Source organism: Diprion similis, chromosome 3, assembly GCF_021155765.1.
Source record: "Diprion similis isolate iyDipSimi1 chromosome 3, iyDipSimi1.1, whole genome shotgun sequence".
NCBI lineage: Eukaryota > Metazoa > Arthropoda > Insecta > Hymenoptera > Diprionidae > Diprion > Diprion similis.
In genome coordinates, this window is record NC_060107.1 from 6,305,739 (window position 1) to 6,324,442 (window position 18,704).

The 18,704-nt window shown below is 38.3% G+C and overlaps 1 protein-coding gene across 1 annotated transcript in view; it reads right to left on the reverse strand.

Moving 5' to 3' along the window:
- Positions 1 to 18,704, reverse strand: part of LOC124404653 (protein Shroom) — a 142,771-nt gene that overhangs the window by 32,144 nt on the left and 91,923 nt on the right. Inside the window, exon 10 of the mRNA XM_046878987.1 lies at positions 17,111 to 18,092. Coding sequence (XP_046734943.1) covers positions 17,111 to 18,092 — 982 coding nt within the window. The remainder of the gene's footprint in view (positions 1 to 17,110; positions 18,093 to 18,704) is intronic.

Genomic DNA, 18,704 nt, shown 5'->3' on the forward strand with positions numbered 1-18,704 from the left:
TGATTACGGCTGATTGATTTATAAGACCATACGTTATACGTATGTATATGCATATATGTATATAGATTTGCAAAATCTTGTACCTACATTAGATACATGAGTATAGTAATAATAAATTAATTAGGACTTCTTGACCGTAAGTGAAAACAAAAAAAAAAAAAAGAGAGAATGAAATAAGGAACGAAAGAAAGGTAAAATAATAACAATAATAATCAAAAAGAATTAGAGGCGAAGTATCGATCGAACTAATTACGATTCGCGTGTTACGAAAGAATTAACCAACAACGCTGGGCAATTGTTACGTATCAGGTATAATATGTGTATGAGAAAAAACGAAAGAAAGAAAGAAAGGAAAGAAGAAAGAAAAATGAGGAAACAGTTCAAAGTCCAAGGCAACTTTCCATCAAGGCGTATACATATATTTCGTGTGTGATTACCTTCTGATCCGAAATTTGTTACTCCCAAATACCATTGTGCTGAGGCTGGATACAAGATTGTAAACACTGAGATTAAGCATCTGTCATAATAGGAATGACGGACAGTCAAGTATCGCTGATCCGCATCCCGATCACATAATCTTGGAATCACACCGTCGCCGGATAAGTATCAAGTGATTTCGAACTTTTTAATCACTCGAGGTAAACGAAAACAGCGGCACTGACAAATATCCTCACTCATCACTGAACAAGTGTCACGATTACGTTTCACTTGATTATAGTTTCAACATAAGTGTAACAATCATTATTAGCAATAACTCACAACTTTAAAGGCGCACTTTGTCACCCAATACAACGTACAACTCGATCGATTAAGGCCCAACAATTTTAAAGCCAAAAGTGAACAACTTCGCGCACGTTAATCCTCCTGGTTTCCGTATTTCTTTCTTTCTTTTTTTTCTTTTCTTTAATACTCTTTTCCTCAATCCCTCTCGTTTTTATTCCCTCAGATTTAAACACCACACTTTTAGGCGCTCGCCTTTCCACCGCTGTCAACGGAATGGTGAACGGCGCTTCGCCCGAGGTGAACCGAAGCCCCTGAAGCCCGAGTGCCAGAGCCAGGTACCACAGCCAGCCAGAGGCCACAATTACCGAAGATGCCCGAAAACGGCCGAAGACTCCCGAGTCTGACCTCGAGGCTATTGGTCACCGGCGACAGGTCAATGCTGCCGTTTTTTTCTCTCCTCTCCTCTCCTCTCCTCTCCTCTCTCTACCTCCACCTCACCCTCTTCTTCATTTCCCTTCTCTCTCTTCCATCATTTTTACCCACGAACGGAGCTCCGGGCATCTCGCAATTCGCATGTACATACGCCGTTGTTTCGGTTATAGAAACAAGTGCATGATTCGAATATCCGATCCAATCGCGTGTCTCAATTTTGCACTCCAATTATCTCGTGTGTTTTTTTTTTTTTTTTTTTTTTATTATTTTTATTTGAGTCTGTCTGAATTTTGACGTCTTTACCGAGACGATTAAGATCCAAGAAATTCCGTGGCGAGTTAGCGAGAGATTGCGTGACCCCGTTTTTGTTGCTCGTGTAATTTCGGGGGGGGGGGGGGGGATGGGGGGGGGGTTTGTTACAGAGAGAGATAAAAGAGAAACGATGATAAAGTGACGCGGCGAGATAGAAAAGTGAGAAGAAAAGTTCGAAGGAGAAGAAAAGCGGAGCGATTGTTGTTCGGAAGCGATAATCGGAGTCACGCGATTCTCTCCCACCTATTTCACGCTGGGATAAATTATCGCCGCCTGTATAGAGTTGAAAACCTTTCTTTTCGAGAGTGAAAACAGCGTGGACCAGCCAGAAAAGAGACACCACAACCAAACATCGAAGAACGATGCCGGAGGCCCAGAAATGCTTTCTCGTTTCGATTATACGGACACTTTATACGTCTCGCGAGTTCAACGTTTATCCCAATTTCGAGCATGGCTAAGACGACGAACGTCATACCGGCATCGACTGTCAATAAAAATTTATACCTACTTGACAAGTTTTCAAACGAAATCGTAAATTTTTAATCTCTGAAATACACCTCCTCGCTGGAGATCGGGATTTTTGACAATATTTCGTTACTTATCTTGGATGAAATGAAATGATTTTTTAACTTTTTGGTATAAAAATTTACGGTACACATTCCATGGTATGATTTTGACCCCAGTGTGCAACGTATTGCTTAAAGAACGAATCTGTTATCTTGGAAAACAATCCATGAGCTGAGTTTTTTGAACAATTTTTAAGAGTATCCTTGGTCATTGAAATGAGATAATTCTCTCATCGCCATGTAATCTTTGACTTGGTTGTGAACAATAGTTGATTCAAAAATTCTTCCTCACCAAGTTGTTAATCGGTTTTCGCTGTGGATCGCGGTTTTTACATTCCCGGATAATAAGAGGCTTCAAGGAGTGAGTATTTTCAATGGGTGATCGGTTGTCGGACAGTCATGAGAACCAGACCAGCCCGAGGCAATTGTCCTAGGTAAGGGAGTCACGCAGTCCTTTTCAACGAATTTAATATTACTGTTATTATTGTTGTTGTTGTTGTTGTTTCTTTACAGCCCAGCACAGTTCGGAGGAGATATTTAGTCGTGTTTCACAGTCAGAAAGTTTCTTGGGCTCTGCATGGTTGTACGAACTGCTGCTGTTTGAAAGAAGGAGAGAAAAACTGACCGACAGAGAAAACGGAGGTTTGGTCAGAGCTCGTCATGGACGAGGAGAGAGCTGTTGTTATGATAAGTGAAACAAATACGAGCTGCTAAAACGTTATTGATTCAATAGTGAATTTCAAGGTACGAACGAAGTGGTTTCAACTTCATTCGGAAAATTGAAAATAATCAAAGACTTACTTCAGCCTATAAAACGTTATACAAGAATTCCTTTCTCATCTCGTTCGTATTTCGTCTTAGATGGTTAATTTCGATTTGTCACATAATGGATGCCGGTAAAGAGTTTGGAATAGGTTTAAAGACCTCAATTAGAATCAAGGTTGGCGGCCAGCGTGTTCAGTGAATTGCAAAACGTTTCCATAGTCAATGGAAGACATATAAACGTTGATTTTTATCTGGCGAATCACGCGAAGCAACGTACTTGAATGCATTAAACACTCTGAATTATGGTGAAACGAATTCGAGATGCCGCAATTTTTGGAACGATATCTCTCGCGTGTGTCTTCAAGTACAAGTAGGTATAATAAACAGAGAAATAGCGAGAAGCACGCGTGAAAGAATGATGACGAAATACCGAGCCTAAAAACCTATAAAAAGGGTGATTAAAGCTCATTCTTTCAAAGTAATTTATTTGTCGATTGAAGATGATATCCTTTTCAAAATTCTCCTTAATGACTCGGTTGATTTTGCATCGAGCCTTGTGTTCGTATTGCTTATAACCGTGTGTCCTATATTATATACTAACTGCACAACTATAAAACTCCAAGGCACCTCCTCCTTGACACGAATTATCCTATTTTCCATAAGCTGAGTGCACCTCTCGCTTTCTACCTAATGAAAGGTAATATAAATAATTCTCTCAACGCTCCACATAATTGCTTGTGCAGTCCCTCGATGTATCCCATATATGCAGATCAATTGGAAGTGTAACATACGGAGGCTGCTTCCGGGTGCAATTTCCGCCGCTCATTCGCTCTCCTTTAAATCCTACGTAACTATTTATGCAGTTACGTAAACGTGGGTAGCTCAAGTCGATACCCTTTGATACAGTTTATCATCTCCTTTCCGTTATAACTGCTGCGGTAGTTTATCGCTCTTCGGACGAGAATCTAAGTGCCAACTGATACGTGTTATAGATATGTGTAAAGTCTAAACCCTGCATCGGTCAACGACGTTTGCAGATATCGAGTAACGACTTGGTACACCTACATTCATCAACAAACTCGCTTTGCGACTTGCTATCGATGCACTTCCGTACCTGATTGCAGAATCGTCGTAATAGTTGTCGTTCAACTATGCCAACTCCAGCAGAATGTCCGGAACATTCAAACCTGTCACATTTTACACCAGATATATTCACCATTTATCACGCGTCAGCGCTGAGTTTGCTCAAGAAAAACTCGTACCTACAGGAGTACTTCAATGTAACGTGTCAAACTAAAAGTAAGGTAATGGTGTTTTTCTCTATGGAATTATGCAGGATTACCATAATGGTTTCAAAGCCTCCATTTAGGAGAACTCAATATATCTACAGCCAAGTTCATGGTACTGTTGGTCAGCATTTGACTGAGGAGTAGGTACATATTGATCCGGATGCAACACAAGTTCTACATCATTCGTTTTGAGGTTATGTTATAGGTAAACGACTTTCTTTGTAACGAGAGTTACATCGTATTCCTAGAGAGTTCGAGAAAAAGTAACCTCCTCATTTTGTAAAGAAATATCCGAACATCATTTGTTACACTTTGGAATAAGAGGCAAAGAATGAATCCTAAGATTGGTATCAAATCGATGCTTCTAGAGGTCCCAAAGACCTTGGCATTATGGCCTAAAATATTGAACCGTACCTGGTACAGAAGCAGCTGATCATATCCATCTGGCCAATGTCTCGCATAGTCTAGTCTAATGATCGATACTCGTATCCAACCATATCAACATTTCCACACATGGGTCGAAAAGATGGTCACCGAGTGCCAATCTAGCCACCACAATGCACGACTGCCTTGAGACTCCGAATTGGATTTAAAAAGTTCTTGACTCAAAGTTGCCGAACACACTGTGCGAGGAGGAGCAGTTATTACATCAACATTATGATAGATTCGTTGTCCGTAACTTGTGTCACGCTGTTCACTCTGCTCAGAGTCATGAGTCACTTTTTTTTATCCATCTATCGATCGGTAGCCAGGAGAGATACCGACCATGTTGCAAAGATTAGAAAACCGCGGTGGATATTGGATTCGTGGTTTACATATATAGGTATAGGTGGGTAACGACTTTCTGCCATCGGATGGAGATTTCGTTAACCGACGACGACGAGTTATCACACCGGCGAAAATTACACTACTGTTCGCTTTTCTTACGGGAACGATGATGTCACTAGTTTATTTTCGCACTTCAGAGGTTCTAGTTGTAACGTATAGTCAGTCCGTAGGTGTACCTATATCTCGAAAACGCAGCTCGAGATTACGACCTAGACAACTGCCGGGAGTCGGATGATTTCCTTCATGATTTCCTGTGTTTACTTTGACTGATAAAACATTCGATCATTTGTTCTTTGGTTTTAAACGCATGTTTATAACATTTCTCAAAGTCAACTTGAATACCCTTCAATATTTGCATGATGTTGATTTTTTTTTTTCTTTTTCTTTGTACTGTACAATAATTATACGAAAGCAGTAAAGAACAATATCCAGGTGAGACCGAAAATATAAAGTAACATGAAAGCCAAATAAAAAGAATATCCAGAGCGATAATCGAGTTAGTGGTAAACTGGCTTCCCGGTGTTTACAGTCGGCTTTCTTTCTTGTAATGAGATTACGTAATGGGATTGGTAGATAATTCAACAAGCCTTAAAAAATGAAACAAATTACAAAAAACTCGATTCAGTATAAAGTTATGTCTCACTGTTCAGTTTAGTTACATTCACGTGTGGGCATTAGGGTGGCGCAAAAAAATCGACTAACTTTTTTTTTTTATTCTCGTGTGACAAAATGTTAGTTTTTGATGTTTTAAGAGCCCACTCCAAAGGACAGTACAAAAAAAATTCTTAAGAGATCGCTCCGCATTTTTTGAAACATCAGAAATCGTCAAAAATCGATTTTTTTTTAAATTATTCTCGTTACAGTATAATTTTATAGATAAAAAAAAAAAATAATAAGTTTCCGAAAGTTTCAGTTCAAAATTTGAATTTTGAAAGGTCGTTCATAATTTTTTTTCAATTTTTCGATGCATTTCTTTAGATCTTTTCGAGCGACCTTTTAATATTCATATTAAAATTTCATAAATTTTTTTTCTTTGATTTAGTAAGAAAGAATCGATAACAATACACCACGACATGAATTAAAAATCAAACAAAATACTGAAAATATAATTTTTTTAATTCAATTTTTTGACAATTTTTGACACATTAAAAAATTTGGAGCGACCTCTTAAAATTTTTTTTTTTGAGCTGTCCCTTGGAGTGGGCTCTTAAAATATCAAATACTAACATTTTGTCACACGAGACTAAAAAAAAAAAAAAACAAATAGTCGGTTTTTTTGCGCCACCCTAGTGGGCATGAAAGATATCAATCATAACGATCGCACGTGTGAAATCAAACACGCACGCGTGTTTAATGGCCATGCGTACATAATCCCAGTGCAGCTGGACGGTTTGTTAATCTCAAGATTTGAATAAAACGTTGTTATTCATAGCCGATGACGTGCGCGACTTCCTTGGATTCGATCTCCCAAATAGACGAGAATCAAACAGTCTTCGTATATGTATGTACCAACATTGCTACGTAGCGTAATTACTGAAGCTTCAGGATACACGCTGTTTACCAACAGGTCACGTGCCGATTTTTTTACTAAACTTCACGTACATCGCGTTTATACTCTGTTTAGATTCGCGTGTACTTCAGTGTATTTATATACACTAGCTAGGCACGTGCTCATCCAAATACCAGCTGAGCATTTTGCGTCTAAGCTGCAAAGCTCAAACTTTCGATCCAGAAATATCTCACGATTCGGAATAAGGTATTCGAAAATGATTTGAGACCTTGAAGCAGATCCAACGTATTCCGTATCTGTGGCTTCACGTTCCAAGACAGCTAGACGCAGGAAATGATCGAAAAATCGAAATCATGACACGGCAAAGTTGCGGAAAACAAAAATCTGTGAAGCTCGGAAGCCCCAACAGCTGTGCGACTACGGACACTGAAGGATTTTTATGGTCACGGTCATTTTGTAGGTAGATACGTCCCGGAGAGGAAAGAAGGTTCTTTGAAGACCAGACGCACAATGGAATGGCGATATTGTTCCGTTGTCCCATGTAATCCTCCTCGGCAATAACGATGACACGAGGCACGTGCCTTAAGGAGCCTTTCAAGCCTAAGAATAGTGGCCAAGAAAAAAGGTCTGTGAGACTCGGCTTGTCGTCAACAATCCGAAAATATTTTATATCTGGATCGAATCTGCTTCAGGACCGAGAGTTTAATCTGGGATGATATAAAAATTTGCATGAAATGAAGCTGAAGTATTGAAACTACGAATGGTAAAAGATTTTTACAATTACAAGAACAATTAGGCATTTTAGTAAATATCCTGAAGGACATCGATCCATCTATCCTAAGTAACATTGGTGTTTTACACACAAAAGTAATCATTTCATCTCTGGTTGGAAGTCCTTGATGGTCAAACATGACGCCGATGTCCGATGATAGACGATCATTTGAGTGAACGAAATGAATTTCGTGCTCTCTCTAATCTGGTCCGACGAGATCGACGCAGATTCGTCTCCTTTAAAATCACTTTGTAGCAATTTTCAAACCTTTAGAATTTCGTTGGGTACGATGAGCGATGACAAGATGAGAATAAACAAAAATCGTCAAGTCCAAGGTGATAAATCAGTCCATTGCTCGAACGATCATGTCAAATCTTCAAATCTTTTGTAAGAATCCTTGATCGTATTGCATTGCGACACGCAACGTCAAAGATAGTAGAGAAGGACGCTAGGCTGCAGGACGTTTGTAACGAGGATACGTCAACGTGAAACCAGGTACGGTGTGTTATTCCGGCAGTTGAACGTTCAGTTTGAGGACAACGTGTAATCTCAGACAATTTGCTGCAAGACCGCGAAACGAAATCCCGTTCGACGGTACGCGACGCTTCGTGATTACGTGTCCGGTGTCCGTCACTGCAACGTGCTTCTAGCCTCCAGGAAATTGTCCCTCGAGTCTGGCCATTGTCCTGGACTTGACATCACCAAGAATTGATTCTACACGGACGTTATTCAGACCACAAGTTTCCTCTCCCTAGCTGAGTCTTAGTCCTTTAATGTATCCTTTGATAATGATCTGGCCTCGTTTCGACCCTTATGTTTGATGTTTGATGTTCGATGTTCATTCGTGGAACGAAGATCGTAATCGGTATCCAAAGTGTCCGGTAGTCAGGTCAAATTGTCATCATTTGTTCATCAATGCATGAACATGAAAGAGGAAATGAATTTATGACGTTGAAGATATCCAAATACCTTCTACGAGATCATCAGAACATGGGAAGGAGTTTGTAAACCACGTGAAGAACTTAGCCTGGAAATTTGACTTGAACGATGTGGAATTGTGTGCCAGGTGACAATTGATTGGTTGAAAAATCTAACACTGATCACAGTTGTTGTGTAAACATGGTAATAAAAGAACTGCATTGCACTTTAGAGCAAAAAAGAGCCAAGAATCGTCTCGAGCAAGTGCAAGAGATTATTTACAATGCGAAAACGAGTTTTAAAAATTCGTTTCAACTATAAAAATGTTACCGAACAAGGTTCACGTTGATTTTAAGCAACTCACCTGACAATGAGACTCTGTTTTTTGTAAGGGCCACGTTTCAGTGCGTGAAGCAACGACAGGTGGTGGCAAACTCGGTTAACGTACGTGAATGCATGTCGTAATACCATACCATCTGTCGATCTCCTATATTAGCCATTGCACGTCAGTCTTATAAGGCGGCAAAGTCAGAATAAATTTTTTAAACTTTCTTCACTAACTTTACTGCTATAACGTATATTAAATTCAGCGAGATGTTCCAACGATGAGAATTTTGTCAAAAAACGCTATGAGCTAAAACGATCACAGAATTATCTTCTCTTCTATCTATTTAGATTATTAAAAATTGTAAAAGACATTAGCTGCTTTTTTATTTCTTTGAATTCTTGCCAATCGGGCTGCATTTTTCAAATTATATCGTTTAAGATGGTTGCGTATGAAAAACGACGCAGGATAATGCTATGCGGAAACTAAAGAGTGGCAGCTTTTCTCGAATGATATTTTTCTCCTTTTCCTCTGTTTCTCTCGCTCTCGCGGGTGCAAATTATCTCCTGCAGTCGGCAGACCCTGACAATAAAACCAGAAACTATAAAATTTCAGCTTCCGTTCTGAGACGGGTTAACGACTGCGCGACTATACGTATACATATACTCACGGTTCGAAATCGTTTTTTAGACTACATAATTGCTGTTACACGAGTCGAGACATTCGCGAATAATCCAGTTTCTCGTCTCTACCTGCATTCGTCACATCGTGAATTATCAAATAAAAGCTCAAGTCTATTTCGAACCACGTTCATTCACCTCAACAAAAAAAAATCACCATTTTCACTGAACCTATCAACGTCGTCACGTCATCTATCAACTAATTTCTTAATTGCAGGCTTATGAAATTTGGACATAAATCGTTGCACTTTGTCAATGCCAGAGATAAAGTTTCTCGTTAACGAGTTCAGATGAAATGGAAGTAAAAATTATACTTGAAGTAGAAAAAAAAAAAAATGAAATAATTATTATTCGACAATTTCAAACATTAATTCCATTTCCGTGTCCGTCATAAACGAGAAGGAGTTGCGTAACGTTCATTTTATTTTAATTGACTTTTGGCCGTAATTAAGAACTCTATAAATTCGAATCAACTGCGTCTAGTTTCTCGTTATTTTATTGTTTACCTTTCCCTTCCGGACCACGGTAATTCATTGTGGCCATTGTGTATTTACTGTTACATTATATACCTACTTGGATAAATAAGACGCGGGGGGAGGGGGAGAAAGAAATCGTGTAGTTAGGTATGTGACAAAACGGTTCTACCGTACAAGAATCACTGAAATTGCAGTGCGGCAGATACGCTATAACGTACAACGCTGACTTGATTGAATGGCAAATTGTACAAGTCACGAAATCACTGACGTTACAATTGCGGTTATTTTTACAGCTGAACCTGCACGTTCTGTCTCATGCAGAACGACGTGCAAGAACGGATCAGCTTTAATTCCATTCGTTTGTTCTTCGTGGAATACATATTGTTCTTAGAATTTTTTTAAATACCTTAAAAAATATGTGAATTTTGACGTCTATATTTATCGCTAGGAATTATTCGCCGAGCGAGTGTTTTGCATGAATTATATCCTTTGCCGTATAATATTAATATTTCAAAACTACAGAAGCATCAGTGAAAATTTGTATCCATTTTCTATTCTTGCGATAAATAAACAAATTGATTTTATATGTTTGTTTTTTTTTTTTTTTTTTCTTAGACTTAGAAATATTTCAGGGACCACGTGGAACCAAAAAAGTATTTTGATAAAAAAAGCGAATAAAGGGGTTAAATCGACTGTGAAAATTTTTCCAACACAAAACTATAAACGACTGTAACTTCAACTTTCGTATGGATAAATTCTCAAATAAGACGACGTCTCCTCGACGTTTTCATTTCACGGTATAAAGAACCGTCAGCGCTAAAACGACGAGGAGATCCTCTCGTTTATTGTACGCGTTCCGCGGAGGATTCGGAGGTCGGTGGTTCGTCACACGAGGGCAAGTAGTCACTGACCCAATCAGAGCGCGGAGGGAACAAAGAAAGGTGAAAATCCACACTTATCGCCTCGAAAGATCGAGGATCGAGCGTCCCGCTGCATCCGGGATCGTACAAGGATCAAGACGGCGAAAAAAAAAAAAAAATTCGCGAATAATCGTTGCAATCGGTTCGTTTTTTCATCTCAATTGATTTCCAAAGGAAGTTTGAAAAATTCTGGGTTCGAAGGAAAGATCATCGCCAGCTCTGGCAATGCCCGAGTCGAACTCCATGCCACTCTGGGCTCCTGCTTTATGGCCCAAGGATTCATGGCCCAGTGAGTAAAGAGGTGACAGTCTGTCGTAGGCATCGGTGAAAGAAGAAGCTGGACATGACCTTTACTTGGAGGATCAATTTACTCCAGGTTACAGTCTTTTTCATAATCAGGGTGTCCGCAGTGCATCGAAAATTGTTTCCAAAAGTTCAACTTTTGATATACAAAAATAAAAATATGAATACAAAATTACATTTTTTCGGGAGTAAAATAAACATTCAAATTAATAAATAACGACAGCAAAGTTCGTCTTTTCAGAATATGATTTAGCTTGGTTTCGAATGTCATACAGAATTTTCGAATTTTTATTCTTCATACCTACGATGTTTTTAAGCATCTCAATAAATATTTATCATACTTTCTTTAAACTTTGTTCAAAGACTCGAGGTGTTAGTTCCTGATCGTAGGATATATTGTGTTTCTTTATTTAGTACCGATGATCGAGAATATCGCGTTGGACGAGAACAAAATACTTGTTTACTAGGAAAAATTTGTTTTCTTTGTTAACGATTGACGTAGAAATCAGTTGAACCGAAGCAGTCGTATTAAGTAAAATGACGTAGATCGTTATTGTTTCAAGTTTCCGTTTACTCGTGGCGCACGCACACGCGTCGGAAGAATAATTAATTGTTATTTATAAAAATTCCATCGCGCCTGTTGCGTCGTAAAATTGTATTTATTATTTCACACCTCATTTTTATACAACCTTATAAAACATCTCTAGAATCAATCCGTCGATTAAAACGAGTTTAAAGCATTTTCAGATCCCGTCAACCAATCTTTGCTTCAACCGGAATCCAAAAAAATATAAAACAAAAAAAGTAATTAATCAATATTCAAACAGAAAATTTTTCAAAATCATTTCCAGATTTCAACGAAAAAGTTTAAAAAACAAATCACCGATCAAGAATAAAATCGAAGCTTTTGATTTTACCTCAGAATAAAAATTTTTGTATTTCTCTTTCTCAATTTCCGTGTACGCATTCATTGCTACAAGGGAATAAATATCACGCGAAACGACGCGATCCGTTACAGATCTGATCGTGCGATTCGGACAGATCGATTAGCTAGCTACCCGCAACAAGTAATTTCATTCCGTAGCCCAATATCACGCGATCAATGGACCGGCGTTCGAAAACAGTTAAGCCTGCGAATAGATGCGACCTGTAGTAGGACAGCCAGTAATAGGACAAGTGTTCCGCCGATTCTTCCAAGTTAAATACACCCATCCACCCACACCCACACACAGAGAAAGCACTTTAGACGCTCCATTGTCTCGCTGTCCGTTTGTTCGAAGTCCATCCGGTTTCCACTCTCTGAAGACGATCGTGAAACGTGCCCATAACGTTATACCGTGACAAAATTTGCGTGTCTAGATTTAACGAAGCATCTACCGTACGTACGGGGCCCAACCAACTTCACCCGGAGGGATTTCGCAGACCGGAAGTCCCGCAGGATCCTGAGTTTGTCCGTAATTCGTTACGCTTCGTAGAATCTCAGAGAAACGGATAGACGTCAAGATTGAGAAGAAGTTAGACGTAAATTGTGGATATTTTCCAAATTTTATAACATTGTGATAAATATGCGTATAAGTATTGAGAAATATTAACATTTTTATGATATATAAATTGATAGATAAGTTACGATAAAATATGACAAAATTCTAACTATTCCGTGCGAATATGATTTTTGTCTGTTTGTTTCGTTTACTATATATTTTTTTCACTCAAAAATGTAGGTATATATATATATATATATATATATATATATATATATATATATATATATATATATATATATATCAATTTTGAACAAAACTGGTGGATTCCTGCTTGATAGCGGTGCGAGTATGTTCGTAAAAATTGTCAATAGAAAAAGTCTCTGTTTATTTTTTTTATTGTTTTTTCTTTCTTTCTTTCTATCTTTTTTTTTTTTTTTTTTTTGTCAAACTATGAGAACGGATATCAGCGACAATTGGTGCCTGAAATAAGAATCCCGATATGGAGTTACGGGCTCATTAACTCGTACACATGTCATGTACACTCTTGTAATGTATAACTACATATATGTACAATGTAATAATTATGTACATCACATTTGCCACCTCGGAATGCATCCATAGGTAGTAAAAACAAATTAAATATGAGAATTGTTGAACCGTTGAACAATGGATGTGTACGTAATTTTCAGATCACGTGAACAACTCGCGACGAGAGAATATTATTATTATAAAGAATGAATTTCGAAATATGCGTGTTTTTTTTTTTTTTTTTTTTTTTTTTTTTGCTCTATTACGGTTTGCCAAATTTCAGACAATTCCGAAATAGCGGAAGGTAACGGTTTTTTTTTTCTCAGCCTGAATCGTTACGATAACGTTACTAACTTTTACCAAAATTTTCAAACATGTCAGCTTGAATCTGTTTCGTAGTGTTATAAAAAAAAAAAGTCTCTAGTGAATCCTGACAGCGTTTTTCAACGACTGCACAGCACAGATTGTGATTTTCTTAATTTTCGACCATTAGAAAAAGAGAAATCTTATAGGGAAAACGCGATCGGCATGCACAGCCAGATATAGCATATATAGAATACAATTCGAGAGTAAAATTCAAATTTCAACAGTATTAAAACTTTTGATATTTATTAAACTTCTCGGAGTGAAAATGCCACATAATTTCAATTTCATACTTTTTAAACAGAAAAGGAAAAACAAAAACAGAACAAGTAAACGTTGTGGGAAATTTTCACGATCGTTTGTAGATTTCGGAATTACAAGTTCGTTAGTAAAAAAAAAAAAAAACAAACAAAAAAAATAAAAACGAAAAAAGAATATTAAAAAAAACAAAAAAAAAAAAAAAAAACAACTAGTTCCGATTACTGATGATTGAAAAATGTGTTTTTATCGAAATGTTCCGCGTAGACGGTGATAAACTACGCGTTTGTTGAACGTGTAAAGTACCTACGTGCATAACGCGCTGTTTGTTTGTAAAAATAATATTAATCAAACCAATACGATGAGAGGGAGAAAAAGAGAGAGAGAGTGAGTGAGAGAGAGAGAGAGAGAGAGAGAGAGAGAGAAATAAGAAAAAAAAAATAAAGGACACACACACCCACCCATCATCTGCTCGATTCCCCTTATACGAAAAAATACTTTTACTCCCGACACACTTTCTACTTTTTATTTTTAAGCCGACGGCGGAATTCTGAATTTTCGCCCGAGATGTTGGACCTGGACGAGTTCATCTCGCTTAACCTCGGACCCGATGGAGGAAGGTCAGGAACGGTGAAACCTGCGTACATGGCATGGCTGAGGAACCGTGGCGGATGGTTGGAGATGGGATATGGGATCGCGTTTCTTTAACACTTAACAGTCGCTGCGGAACCATAACATGGGATAGAAGATGGTGAATACATTAGAAGCCTGACCGGATAAAAGGGAGAAGCCAGTTCAGGTTTAGGTTTAGGGAAAGTTATTAAGGCGCAAATTAGACCGTAACCATGATAATTACATGCAGATATATGCGATCCCGCAGGGGTCACGTGTCGATATATCCATGCCATCAACGAATGGTTATAAGAACCATGTGATTTGTTTTTGCTGATGTTCATACCCACGAATTTGACTTTGTTTTATTTTTCATAATTATTCGTTGTGAGTTGCATAGTTTTCAAAATAATTATACACAATTTCAGGCATTGGTAAAAGTCACTGTAACTCTGGGTGAAAATAAAAATGATACGCTATTGATTCAGAGAAACTGCAGGGCGGAAAAGTCGAGAGAAAAAAAAATGTGATAAATGAAAAAACAAGTGATGAGAAAAAAAAAAAAAAAAAAAAGAAACAAACAACTAATTTTATAAACAAACGGTTACTTTCGTAGAATTTCAAGATCTCTACGATCTTCAAACGAAAGAAGTTTTTAATTTAAAGTAATTTGAATATAAAAGTCCGGAAGAAATTAATTTCAAAATACAAAAGATAAACTTTTGTTAATTTCGATTGGAAATAATACTAATCAAATAATAAACTGTATCGATATTTATTTTATTTTGTTTCCGGTATTAGAGTTGATGATACTAGAATTGATAAAAGGCCTGAGTATTTATTAACTCCTTGGTGAAAATAATTGCTTTATGTTATTCGATCGTCCGTATGTTCGCCAGGACTTATCGGAGTCAATTCATCATACTGGCTTTTAGTATATGAATTTACGAAATACGGTAAATACACGATGCATATGGATACAAAGTGAAGAAATGCCTAATTTACGGTATTCCGTGGGTATTTTACGTGCAATTTCACGGACTCTGCGTGATGAGCCAAACTCCGTTTGCTTGAGTACAAAAGCAGACTTACAGCTACACGCTTGGTCAATTCATTTCCGGTGGTAGTCGAAAGAGAATTTATAAAAGCATGCGGAATAGGAATTAACAAAAGAATTCGGGCGCATACATTATATGGGTGTAAAAAAAATTGCAATTCGATATTGTTCAACCTTCGTTCCACGCGGTTTTAAAATTGCAAGTGCCTGAGCTTCCGGAGGATCGGCAACTTTCACGATTTTCTGTACAGTTAATAATAAACGATGTTGGTTGAATCTGGATCTTTTCATGAAATCATTGTAATCGCAAACTGTGAAGATCAAATTCGAAGTAGAAAGATAAAAAATATTGGATTATGAACAGAGGCTTGATTTCAAACAGTTTCAAAATTGGTTAACTAAAGATCTAGTGGATTCATTTCATCTGAAACAGATGTTTCTTTTTTTATTTTTTTCAGAAGTTATGTTAACATTGTCATCAATTGATCGTTATCAGTATCAATAATTAAATATTTAACAAAAAAAAGTGTTGCGTCGAATTTCCGGAAGTTATTTTCTAAATAGAATAACCAATCGTAAAGTGAAATCGATCGAATCTACTAGATCGTAAGAATTTCGAAGTCACTTGAAATGACGCATAGCTACCTAATCTTCAGTTTATCATTCGAGTATTTTCTATTTTAGCATGTGAAAGGAGATATTCGTAGCTAAAGAGTATATATAATTATTTGATAAGTCATCGATGCATTTTTTGCTTCGATTTGCAATTCGAGTATATTTTCTATTTTAGCATGTGAAAGGAGACATTCGTAGCAAACGAGTATATATAATTATTTGATAAGTCATCAATACACGAGCGTTTCGAAATATCATTGATAAATAGTATCGATATTTGGCCCATCAATCACCTTAACGCAAGGTGCAAAAAGATGATTATATTTAATCAAATTCATCCCGAGATAATTGATTAAAGACTGACGAATTCTGCATGAAATTTTGTTGCAAACGATACAACCGAGGACAAAGCGATTTCTATATACAGAAAGAGGAATAAATATAAACGGCATCGTTGATTCCTGTACACCTTACACGACGATTTCGTCAGGGCGACGGGGTCAGACGCGGTGATCCGTTGGTTGTAGATATTTTCACTTTTGTTCTATGCCATGAATAAAGTCCAAGCGGACTTTATTTCTGGCCGATTACGAAAATATTTATGGGGTAAGACGTTCGATTAGCAAACGTACGGTCAAAGGACAACGAAATTTCTTCAGTCTAATTCTGGAAAGTCTTTTTTTCGTACCGATTGTGATATATGAAAGCGATATTTTGCAAAATGAATTAATTGAAAATGTCAAAAAGAATAACCGCTTCAACAAATTAAGTCCTTAGAGAATTTTCATCCAAAAAATTAGAAGGACCTGATATCATGAGGCGATTATCAATATCGAAATTTCATTTGATAAGTTGGTCCTTATGAGGTGTTCCAAACCCGGAGTCACGTGACCGATTCAAGAGAATTCACAGGATTCGGATTAATTTTCTCTCAAAACAAGAAATTGATTTGAAATTTTTTGTAAACCAATCGTGCTATCCTTACAAAGCTTTCACTGTTTAGTCAGGACTGAACAAATATCACACAGATTTTTAATCCATTTATTTTGTCGCGAGGCGCGTTGCAATTTTGAGGTTATATTCGTCACATTTTTCGATCATCAATACATGTAACAATTAACAGAGCGCTATGTACCAGTATCGCGATCATCTTCCCAAAAAAGAAACACAGCAAAATATAAACTTCAAATCGATCAACAGATACTCAACGAAAAGAATGTAAACAAATCGAATCCCGTAAATTATACTCTCAAATCATTCACGTGAACCCGTGTTCCAGCTCCTTAGAACACACCTTAATTTCAAAAACACAAAAATCTATAATATATTCCTACTTTTTATATATAAAAAAAAAAAAAAAAAAAAAACACTCACCCCTGCTGCTGCCCATGAGGAGGAGCCGGTCTCGGCGGTGGCGGAAGTGATTTCCTACCGGATGTACTCAGCCTGGGTGCCAATGGCGGCGGGGGTGGTGATCCGGGCGATGATCCAGCGGAATATCTATCGACTGGGGTCTGAGGCTGAGGTTTTTGGGCTGGTGTAAGGTCGGCGTACTTCGGAGGAAGGGCGTAATAGTTCCTCTGTCCATTCTCCTGCATCGTTCTCTGAGAGTTGGGCACATACTTCGGGGGTTCGTGATACTTTTGAGGACTGCCTTCGGCGAAGAGTTTCGAGCTGGCTTCGTAGCTCGTCTTGACTGGGCTTCCAAGTGTGAAGTTGAGCCCGTTCTCCGGGTACTTAGAGGCCTCCTGGAGCAGCGGCAGGTAGTTGGGCCTTGGGGGCTGCGCTGGGCCCTTCGACTCGGTTTTTGGGACCTGCGGTTGCGGCCGCTGACCGCTGGAGGACTCGAGCCTTTGGGAATCGTTGCGAAGCAGACCGGAAGCGTCGATCCTGGCACAGCTTTCGGCGCGCATCGACTCCTGCCGCAGGATCCTCGGCTCGACCGGAACCTGGGGGGCCGGTCTCTGGTTCCCGGAGTCACTGTACCGCTGCGAAATAAGATCGGGAAGCTGCGCCGGCGGTCGCGCCGGAAACACGATGCGCTCTTCGGACAACCGTCGCGCCGGAAGTGGTGCCACCCGTCCGTTAACCATCAGTTTCTGCGTTGCCGGGTAGCGCAGACTCGAACGACCCGTCGGCACCATTCGGTGCGTTGCGAATCCTGCTGAGACTCCGTTTTCCACCGCTGGACCCGATTCTGCTTGTTTTAGGCTCGTCGAGGAGCGCACGAAGTGCAGGTTGCTGCTCTTTTCGCCTGACGATTTGCTCGGCGATTTCACACGATCTTGGTCCCGTTTGTGGCCGTGTTTCGAGGAGCGACGAGTCGATTGTCGCTCCGGTTGTTGCGTCCTCTGCACTGTGGTGGAACAATATCGTGATGATTGATTATAAGAAGTACGTTGTTGTTGTTTTTTTTTATTCATACGTCAGGTCGAGCAGTTTTTTCCGAGATTTTATACCGTATATCGTAGGATTTACAGATAATCCTAATAATAATGGAATTACTATGATATAAGCGAAATTGGATTTACTTGGTATATTAGATTCCTTGGAATATAATGAGATTTAATTAAGTCCAATTATACAGGGAATCGTAAAAAACGTAAACTGCCGTACGATTTCACTTTCATAATTTTTTGGTGAGTTATGATCAGTATTTAAGAAAAAAATATTGATTCTATCGGCATTTAACTGGTACAATAATCACTTTTCAGTGATTTTATTACGTATCTCGACTTTAGTTTTAGAAGAGAGAATGTATTCGGCAGTGTTTGTGTAAATACTCATGATAATTCGGGAGTAATTAATCGGTTCGACGTCGAACTGATTTTGAATAATTTTAAAATGATTTAAAACGATGTATCGGTGTATCCGTGCTTTAGTTTACATAAATACGTATATAATTTCGTTAATTTTGTGTTTCTTTTTTCTTGCGTACAATAAACGAAATTAAAAAAATTCAGTCAAC